This window comes from Drosophila kikkawai, chromosome 3R (genome assembly GCF_030179895.1).
Source record: "Drosophila kikkawai strain 14028-0561.14 chromosome 3R, DkikHiC1v2, whole genome shotgun sequence".
Lineage (NCBI taxonomy): Eukaryota > Metazoa > Arthropoda > Insecta > Diptera > Drosophilidae > Drosophila > Drosophila kikkawai.
Window position 1 is genome coordinate 35,309,258 of NC_091731.1, and position 10,968 is coordinate 35,320,225.

At 41.2% G+C, this 10,968-nt stretch overlaps 1 protein-coding gene across 4 annotated transcripts in view; it reads left to right on the forward strand.

The window, feature by feature from the left end:
- Nucleotides 1-10,694, forward strand: part of Jupiter (microtubule-associated protein Jupiter) — a 31,744-nt gene extending 21,050 nt beyond the window's left edge. For 2 of the 4 annotated variants that reach the window (XM_070286647.1, XM_070286646.1), the window contains 4 exons: nucleotides 6,889-7,022; nucleotides 7,303-7,335; nucleotides 8,460-8,714; nucleotides 9,811-10,694. In XM_070286647.1, coding sequence (XP_070142748.1) covers nucleotides 6,889-7,022; nucleotides 7,303-7,335; nucleotides 8,460-8,714; nucleotides 9,811-9,950 — 562 coding nt within the window. In that variant the 3' untranslated portion in view covers nucleotides 9,951-10,694. Of the gene's footprint in view, nucleotides 1-6,888; nucleotides 7,023-7,302; nucleotides 7,336-8,459; nucleotides 8,715-8,820; nucleotides 9,101-9,189; nucleotides 9,637-9,810 lie in introns of those variants that run through there. The other 2 variants (XM_017163054.3, XM_017163053.3) reach the window with 2 other exon arrangements.
- Nucleotides 10,695-10,968: the final 274 nt, after the last annotated feature.

Consider the following 10,968-nt stretch of genomic DNA (forward strand, 5'->3'; position numbering starts at 1 on the left):
AAGGATTCAGCAATAAACTTCCTTGAATGTATGCAAAAAGTAGAACTATGTAGTAAGGCTTTTCTTGGCTTGAAAGTGCCTAATTGTCTTGATTTATGAGGAATAAATTAGCAGACTAAAGTGGAAAAAATATAATAAATAACAAAAGGCAATAATAAACTTCTTTAAATTACTATAAATCAACGTCTCTGATTTATTTCTTTATTCTGAAATTAAAGTCCCAAGGAGCTTTTTCTTTTATGAAGGTTTATGGTATTGTAAGCAAGAAAAAATATTTATTAACTATTAAGCATTCAATATTAAATTAATTTAAGGAACTTGGTTTCCCCAATGTAACCTCTTTGGTTTCCATTTCGTATCCTAAGACCAACTTGAAAGTCTTTCTTTCGCTTACACTAATCATCATTTGATCTCGCTTACAATGTAGATCATATCTCTTTCTGGAATGCCTGACTACACCGATTGATAGAGATATAGATGGTGGCCGGCCACAGCTGATTGGATTCGAAAAGCTTTTGAGTGGAAAGCAACGGTAAACATACCGCGCTTGAGTGATCTCCACCGCCACCACTGCCGCCGCGCTCTGCACTCCTCAAAACTGCAGGCAGCAGCTCCTCCCCTTCCTTTGATCACCCGGGGGAAAGTAGATTCTTCAACATACTACATACTTATCTCTCTGTTTCATTGTGTTTGGCTTGATTTGGCTTTGTTTGAAGCGGCGGCAATTATAATGGATTCGACTAATCAACGTTTTTAGGTAAATCAAAACTGGGCAGCAGAGGGAGCGAGACAATCATAACAAAAGTGGCTGCAACAATAGAAGAAAAACCGCACACAATTTTCGTGCTTCAGTTGGGATTTTCATTAGCTTTTTTTTTTCAGTCAGTTTTTTGTTTATTTATTTTTTCTGATTCGCTGGCAGTTTTGCGGTTGCACGAATCGGACGGGACACGTTTTAAATGAAACAAAAGGAAGCTTCAGCTAACGCAGTGCGGCGATGCAGTGGAGCAGCACTGCAGGAAGGCAAACATAATGAGTCCGAACAAACCCAAAACTCGATAATAAATGCACAGCAAGAGCCACGATGGCAACACATCAAGTGAACTCGTCCGATAAACAATTACCCGGACATTCGAAATGAGCCGAATCAACTGGAACCTACTATCCCAACTCCAGCTCTGGCTGCATCTCCAGCTCCAGTTCCATCTCCATCTCCATGATGTACAGGTGCAGTGCAGCATAACAACCGATGCTTTATGGACTAAACCATAAAGTTGAGGCCTTCGACTGACTGGCAGTAAATTGTGCATTTTTATTGCATGATTGCTCTCGGCGAGCAAACAACGAAAAGCCCCCCATTTGAAAGCAAGAGGATGGGAGAGGGAGGGAATCCTCGGCATTCCGCAGACGTAGTGAAAATAGCATTGACCCTTTCCCGGGAAAGTCGAGAGCAACCCAACCCAACCCATGCTTAACCCACCGTCACCCTCCCAAGAGCGAATTAAGCTGCCAGCTTGCCAGGTTTAAACAAAGTCATAAAAATCAATTGCAATTAATCAAGTTGCACGGGGCAACGGGAGGCTCTGCTGCCTCCTCTCTCCCTGCCCCGAAAGGCGGCAACTTCATTATAAAACGACATGAGGCATCCGCCCCAGCCTCCCCTTATCCCACAAGTCTGGCATTAGCCAAAAAAAAAGAGGGAAAGAAAAATAAACAAATTAACTTTGGCTTGGCAGCGGACAACCATTTCAGCCTTGTCTTCTCTTGTCTCTGGACTTTTCCCCTCACCTTTTTCTTTTGGCTTATTTCCACGTCTCGGCCAGAAGCAGCAAGGCCTGGCAGGGGGACAGAAGACAGGCTGATCGAGCAGGAGAAGAAAAGATGCTGGTTTTCACACCTCAATTTTTCATTACGAAATTTCTTTTACTTGGGAATGCATTTAGGAAGGAACACAAAATAAGCTTCTTATGTGTTATGCTCCAAATGCATTAGTTTTTAGTGTCTTTGTCGCTTTCCCACACGCTGTCAATACACACAACAAAGTTTTCCCAACAACTTTTCAACGGAAGAAGAGGAAGCAGATCTCCGATTTCCACTTTTACTTGTGCGCTCGCAAAGTAAAAACAAATTTTGACAGTTGGTTAATTAGAAAACTGTCGTAATGAATTTTGGCGTTGAAGTTTATTAAGCTCAACGTGGGTTTTTTGATGTCAACTCGAACAAGAAATACTCTACTTAAAAAATATATTGGTTTCAACTTATTTTTATAGTTTACATTAAAAGAAAAAGTCTGGTATGACTACAATAATATGAATAATATTTTGAAAATATCGTAGACTATGATTATCGAAATTTTAAATATCTAAAAATATCGATATCAATATTTATATATTTTAGAAAACAATCAAGTTCATCATGATTTGGAAAGGGAAATTAATCCGATATATCAAATAGATTATAGATTTATCTCTTATACCCAAACTTTAAAATATATATATTTATATATCGGCTGTATCGATAATACCAATATTCACTTCCCCCTAATGGGGAATGCCAATGGTTATTTCGTGATTTTATTATTATATATACAAAAGAAACACATTCAATTATTATGTTACATTAAAGCAACGATCCATAAGCCAGATTATACCCCTTCTCAGCCAAAAGAGTATTAAAGAAAATGTGAAATCAAAATACGTACAGCTTTTATCAGGTCAAGCGCCATATAGAAAGTAACATTTTATTTCATAATTTAAAATCGAGAGAGGCATATCGACGATGATTTGGCTTGGACTTTGGTCAGCGACACGCCCCCTTGGTGTTGTAATTAATTGGCGGCTGTGGGTAAAAGGGAAATCTGGGAAAGCCCCTTGCGATGTATGTGCAAACATAAAACAATTATCGCAGCGGTTAAAGGAACGGAGAAAATGGTGGAAAAATACCCTAAAGCCAAGTCAAGTCGAAGAAGAAAGGAGAAAAAAACTAAACTAAAGCCAAACTAAATCAGAGCGACAACTATCACTTTGAGCCAAGTATTTTCTATATGCACAACCCGAACAACTTTTACCCGAAAAGGTTGTTTTCAAATTTTGTTGCTGCACCATGCCATGCCACATTACCTTTCGCTTAAAGCAGCCTCTTCTGCTGCTGCTGCTGCTGCTACTCTCCTGTAGCCTAGTCGCTCTGTCAATATACATTAATTTTTGTCATCACCCAGGACAGGGAGAAGGCTCTCGGACTCTCGAACGAACTGCAACTCCAACTCGAAGCCGGACTCCTTCTATTGGAAGCCACCTGCGCACTCCCAACTCCACCTGGTGCCGGTGGTGGTCAGGTTTTGTCGCTGTCCGCAGTCAGATCTGGCCCCGCAGGCGCCTGGTGTGTGAAAGGTTGCTGTTTCCCAATGATCACAGAAGGGGATTGGGCCATTCGATTTGGCTCATATTTCAAATTGAGTCAAAGCTATTGGGTTCCCAGGTTGCACAGCCACAATTGTAGACTCTTTTGCTTTTATATAAATATGCAAATATTGAGATTTGTTGCAAAATGTTTAGACCAAGAAAACATTCAATAGATAAGTATTAGGAGCTGAAATAACCAAGCACTCGCACACACTAAATAGGTTAAATGCAACTTAACCCAAGGGATAGAGGCAGCCACTGGGATTCCGGGGAAGCCACACCGAGTCACTGCGTGCGTATGTGGAAAGTAAGTGTAAGCAGCTAAAAACCAGCTCAAACGGAAGCCATGCCAAAAAAAAATAAACTGCGACACTTTCCGGGGGACACAATGGTTGGTTATTATGGGCGATAGAAGCATATAACATATACAACCCCAGCAGAGGCCATTAAAAGAGCAAAGCCTCTGAATTTGGCAGAGGCCAGGGTCTGACCTTTTCTGGTGGCTAGCTGGCTAGCTTGGCAGATGGATGGTAATTAGTTGTAGGCCCGGTTAACTAGCTGCCTGGCTGCCTGGCCATTAAGATGGCCAGCATATTTTCGCGGCATTGCCAATAATGCATGATATTGTGAGCATGCCACATGTGGCATGGCCTGGGTTAGAGTCAAACTAAACGCAACTTTCGCTTTCCATTTGATCGGGCCGCATTCGGTAGGTAGGTAACATAGGTAGGTTCACATGCATGAATGAATGAGAGGCCACTTGGCTCAGCTCGGCTTGGCTTGGCTTGGCCTGGCTTGGATGGCGGCTTAACTGTTTAAATAATTATTACTTGTTCGTCACTTGCGCAAAAATTGCCCATTTACCGTTGCTTTGTTAGTTTTTCCTCACAACCCTGTGCCGGTAAAAAAAAACAAAAAAAAAAATCCGAAAAAAAACACAAATAAAAATAAAGAAAGAAAAATAATGAAAACAAAGCGGGAGAAACAAGTCTTTGTCAAAAAGGAAAGAGTCCAACAAAAAAAAAAGAAGAGTTTTACGCTCCGCTGCCTGTGCTAACAAGCCTGAAGACATTTTAATAAGAACACTTTGCACACACAGCCAGGCCTCCTCCATCCAGTCGGAGTCGCAGTCGCACTCCTATGGAGTGTGCGACAGTTATGATCGCAATTACCCCACACACCAAACCAACCCGAACTGTGCGACTGCGAGTGCGAGTTATTTCATTCCAGTGATTTCCCCACGCGACGACGCTACACTGCAAAATTGGTTATTAATTATAGATACATTATATGTCTTGTCAAGCAGATCACCATAGCAAATTTCTCTGATATCTTTTAAAAGCTAATTAGGGCAGGGAAAACCTTTGGCAAACTAACCAACCGAGTCCCATTTTATTTTAAGGGTACCTTTTTAACTTCTTTATCAAATGTATCTCAAAGATATTTATAACCCTTCAATCTCCAGCTTTTTAATTCAAATTTAAGGCCTTGATTTTCGCTCAGTGTGACACTTAATCCCACCTCTTCCCCCTCTTGCCACCGCTTTGAGCAGTTCACACACTTGCGGCGGGCCGCTTAACGGTGCTTTTGCCTTTGCGGCCTGCGCTTTGACGCTTTGTCATGTTTTTTTTTTCGGGGGGCCAAGAAAAGCCCAAAGGGGCAAGGTAGTAAGGTAGTATGGTCTAGGGTATACGCTATAGTATAATTAATTAGGCGCAGCCACAACAGAGCTCTCTTCCTCTTCCGCCGAAGTACGCAAATTGGGTTGCACTTTCTAGCAGGAAGGCAAAGACGCACCTTAGCCTCTTCTTGCAGACCCTTTCCGCTGCACTCGGTTTCGGATTCTACGCGTAGAAAGTTTTTAATACCCGAAACGAACGCCTAACTGGGTCTCCAACTACTATTTATTTATGCTCTTTGCGGCGCCACATGGGCTTTGTTTAAGCAGCCGAGGAGAAGTCCGCCCGGCGGTAATCGACAGTAATTGCAATGCAATTTTCGTTAATTACCACAAAAGTGTAACAAAAGCAGCGGGAAATACGCGGCGACGACTCTCACTTTCCGGCAGCTGGAGAAGAGTGTCGAGTGCGTGCCGTGCTGCAGATGGTGCTTAAAAAAAAAAATAAAGAAAAACGCAATATTTTAACACACTGAAAGCCCGCTGATTTGATTGACGCCCCGAGGAAGGCGTCTTGCAGTAGTAAACTAGCAAAGCGGCCAAAAGCAAATGTTGACAAGTGAATGGTCTTTGGCTTTCCGAGCCTGGGGGCAAATGCAACCAACCACCACCACCACCATGACCAGGATGGAGACGAAGGAGATGAAGATGGAGCTGGAGTTAGACTTGCAGTTGGACTCGAAGATGGAGCTGCATAAGTTGGTAGCATCCACAGTTCAGCTAACTGTTGCAGAGTTTAATTGACGTCTCATGCTGGCGGCAGTAAAATGCATTTACAAAAACCTCAGATACTCAGATACTTGGATACCTGGATACTTGGATACATGGATACTTGGTTACTCTCGGCTACCCTCGGTTAGCCATCGTATTCGACGGCTGACAGTGCGGCTCACAACTGCCAGACAGCTGCAAGTCTGACTGAATTAAATTATCAAATGTTTGGTTTTCACGAAAAAAAAAGACGATAGAGATGAATTTAATATCTAAATTTGACAAGAAATAATAGAACAGTGAGGGTGAAATTCAGTTAAATTACAAATTTATGAAGTAAATATACTTTAAAATTGAAATATTTATATATCTTATACAAAATAGCTTTAATAATATCTATGAAGGTTAAAAAATCAATTTTAAAGCGAATTACGCTTCGGTTTTATCCACATAAAATTGAGACTACCTCTTCCTTATTGTTTCCTATCTTATTATTTATATTAAAATTATATTTTCATATAATCATGCTGCGTGGCCTGGGCAAATTTTAATAAAAAATCATTACCCCAGACAAGCACCCGCGGAGATCTGACACCTTACAGTAACGATCATCACTGTAGTAGTAGCCTGTGGTTTTGGGTAACGTTGCGTGGACGTCGACAGACTGACTGACTGCCTTGACTGAGTGGCTAGTGAATGCCACAAAGCATAACATTTTTGGCCAGCCTTTTGTCTCGGCTGCAATTCTTTATGCCAGGGTTTCCACTTAATTGCGATGCAGCTGGAAGAGATGGAACGATGGGACGATGGGGAGATGCATCTTGGCGTGACTTCTAATGCCCATTGAGTGCTCACCCAGCCAGTTCCGACTTAAACTCGATGAGTGCTGCCAAGCTCCACGTCCACAGTTTGTTGTGGTGATGATTAGACACAGACATTAAATGCATTTCCCCGCAGTCTCTAGGTTTAAGTTTTCCTCGATCCTCGCAAAGCGTGTGGAAATTTGTGAATTATGCACTGTGCCATATCAATTACTGAGCGTGGAAGAATGAGCTTGTAATTAATGACTTCTCCTCTTTTTTTTTGTTGTTGTTGCAGGGTGCTGAGGCCTCCGGGCGGCGGATCGAGCGACATCTTCGGATCGGAGATGCCGCAGACCCCCAGGAACGTGAAGAATCGCATGGTGTCCAACATTTTTGCTGCCGAGAAAGATAATGGAGTGAAAAATAACGGTAAGTTAAAGGTCGCAACAGAATATATACCAAATATTTCTTATAGCTGTGTGATTATTTTATTGGAAAAAAGAAACTTGATTTGATTTTAATTTTGATTGGAAAACTGTGCTTAAGACGACGTCCTTAGATGATGGATTCTTTTTGATTATTAAATGCTTATTAAATGTCTATCGTTTTCTTCCCGTTCTTGTTCTCGTTCTCGTTCTTCTTTATTTATTTTTTCCTTCGCCTACCCCCCCGCTCTATATTTCTTTTCTTTTTCTACGTATCTTTGCAGTACGACAAGGAGCTCACAGATTCTATTTCATTGGTACTTGAACTATGTCTCCTCCTCTTTCCCCCTCATTCATGTCAAAAAACAAAACTGCACAGAGTCCTCTTTACACAGTGTTAACCCCAAAATTGTGTTCACTTTACTTTCGTTGTTGTGTCAAATGTGGCTGTTGTTTTGTGCTAATTTCAAATCCTCAGTTTGCACTAGGCCCTGAACACTACTTCTCATCTAATCCCCACTCCTTGTAAACTCACTCCTCATCTTAGCCACTTCCCACAAAGCGTATTATTGTCCCACTCCCATTCAAGAAGTTGGAATTGCAACCGGTTTGCTTCCTTTATTCCACCTGCTGCTGATGACATTTTGGGTTCACACAGATAAAAGCCAAAAGAACTCAAGGCTTTTCTCTTTGAATTTAGCTAACCTTTGCCATTCACCATCGCACAAATGAAGAAAAACAAAAGAATAGTTAGGAAATTGTAAAGGTTTTAGCTAGCAACATTTATTTTTAAGAGTAACATGTACCTTATATAGAAGTATACCTTTAATATAAAGTGGGAATTAAGTGCACTTAAAATTCCCAAGTAAGAATTTAGCGACACTTCTATCAAAAGATAAATATCTATTTCTCGATATAAAATTACTTTTTGAACTAAATATAAAGGCAAATGGTTTTTTTTTTTTGTAAGTGTAAATTATAGATTTCATTAAAAACCATGGACTATTTTTAGATTTTGAAACGTAAAATGCGATGTTATCGAACTAGATTTTCGATATATTTTTCGATATTAAATCAAGGACTTTTTTCACTCATTCCTTATCAAAAATTCCATGTAAATAATTAATTAATTAATTCAAAAGCATCTGAATTAATATGTATATTTCTAAAATAAATTAAAAGGCAAGCTTATAATTTCTAATGTTTTTCTTTTAGCAATATATGATTTAGTTCTCTGTGTACACTCACCCCATCCACTGTCCCAGTCTTGTACCTGTTTGTAAAAACACAATTAAGAAACTAATTTAAACATTCTACTCTCCAACACAAATCCACTAATTTGATTATTTGATTTTCTTTGGTTTCCCCAATTTGTTTTTTTGCTTTTCCCTTGGAATTGTAATCCAACAATGATGATGACTACAATGATCCGGATGGTCAGGTGATGCACCGCGTCGCGGCCAGAAGACCGTCGACTCGCACTCTCGGCTGTTTGGTGAACCCTCGCGCCCCATCACCCCTGGCAAGAACCACATGAAGAGCAGCATTCCCTTCGGGCAGAACACAGAGGCAGCTGCCGCCCAAAAGCTGCTGACCACCACCACCAATGGCCACTACAATGGCAAGAGCGGATCCGTGTCCTCGGCCTCATCTTCGGTGTCGTCCTCGACCGAGAATCTCAAGATGAGCAGATCAGGTGAGAAACCATAGGTTTACATTAAAAAATATATATAGTAGTCGCTGGATATGGAAATCGAACCGAATCTGGGAACTGTCAAAAGTGTAAGCTGGCCTACAGCTGGGAATAGATTCAGTACGATCTCAGAGCGGCAACTAGCAACATCGATATAACGATTATTGCGCTCAAACCAAAATTTTTAAAAATATATCGAAACGAAATTGTGATTCACGTTCTATCAAATTTATATATATACATATATTTGTAATATATTTCTACTACTGCACACACTCACGCACTAAAAACCAACCTCGCAAATCTTGCAAACGTGTTCCGTACTTCGTCTTCGTGTCCGTATTGTGTCGTATCTCTCGTTTCCGGTCAAGTCTACCGCAATATGAGCAGTGAGTATTGGTAGTGTCCAGCGTTAGGACTCGCCCTTATCCCTCTCAATCCGCCTGCTCCCGCTCCCGTTCCCGCGCCTTTCGCTTAGCATCAGTACCAGCTCCAGAACCTAGAGAATCTGCTCCAGTTGAACGCGAGGAACCTGCTGCTGCTGCTGCTCGCTTGACTGTAGACAACGAGCCTGAAGTCGCCGCCAGTGCTATCTCAAGCCAGACTGAGGGCCTAGCTATCGATCAGTTGTGTGTGGATAAAGAAGTGGGAGACGTTCCGGCTGATAACTACCTCTATACAGAGTCTGGTCAACGCGACGAGGCAGATCAAACACGCAAAGATTCTGGGACCGATCCCGAAAGGCCCGTTTCCCTCGATAAGATGGCGGGAGCACCAAATCTCCTGGAGCCTTTGGACCCGTGCCCCGATAATGTAGAGGATCCAAAGGAGGCTTGCCGACTGGATTCTCGTAACCCGATCACGGGCCTGGGTCTCAACGGGGATGGTGTGGGTGGACTGAAGCCAAAGAAGTTAAAGATACGAGGTGGGCGATGGTTGTGTACACGCTTTCCTTTCCCAAATTCCACAAAGTAGCGCCAATATCCCATTTAAACTTTTTGTTTTTCGAGTTTTAGATTGATTTAGATATATTTTAAGCCTTAGTTAAATCCTTTACAAATTTAGATTTATAATAATAAATCTTCCTTTTCATCTGCAGAGGGCAACCCCGTCACCGGCGAGGGCTACAAGGCCGGAGGCACCGATTATCAGCATCGCCAGGACACTTCCCATGGCGGCACTCCTATTATCAACAAGAATCGCGTTCCCCCAGGCGGCTACTCTTCGGGACTGTGGTAATGGCGACGGGAATTGATCCAGGATCCCCAGCACAATGTGTGGCGTAATGGCGGGATGGAGGAGGAGGAACCACAAGAAAAAAACCAAGAAAACAAAAACAGATACACAAAAAAAAAATTAAATCGTACTACCCCATATACGCATAACCCTTACCCTTACCCTACGTACACACACACAACAAGGAGCAGCACATGCGATCGGAGTAGTAGCGGCAGGCCAGCAAGTTTTGCCAACGAATACAAGAGAGAACTCATTGCTCAACGAGACGGAGATCACCGACGACGACGACGATGCTGCACACCCAAAACGAGAGTTAATCGAACACATTTAAGCGACATTCGCACTTAAACCCAACCACTACCAGAGACAAGCCCCCCTTTGAAGACCTACATTTTAAATTCTTTAGTTTATGTAAACCCATGTCCCCTGCCTCCCATCCCATACAGCTCAAGGGTATGGATATAAAAGCAGATCAAGGCGCAACGGGACTTTGCACACCTTTCGATATTTTAATGCTAATTGCATTAACCACACGCTACATCTATATATTTATATCAATCGCATTCACACGACCACTCACATACATAAACTACATACATACATAATATACATTGTATTACCATTACATTAAATATGTAATTTAAACAGTACGCATGTACGTACTAATGTGCACGTACTAATAAGGTGTAAAAATACAAAATTCAAACGCGAATATTTGTTCAATAAAGATCCTTTCGTACATAAGTGTGATTTGTTGTTCGATTTTATAATGGGGGATTTTAATGTAAATTGTTTATTGGTTTTTAAGGGTTTGTTAAAAGTAATAAAAATGGAAATGCCAAAATCACAAAAAACTAAGAAGTACTTTGCCAGACATAACTCTCCTTTTTCAGAAGAAAAAATATATTTATAAATAAAATAAAAAATGTCAAAATCATATCTGATTTTAAATAATTTCAAGTTACAAATTTTGAATCAATCGATAACTAGATACACAATTTTACTTACCGATTGGTAT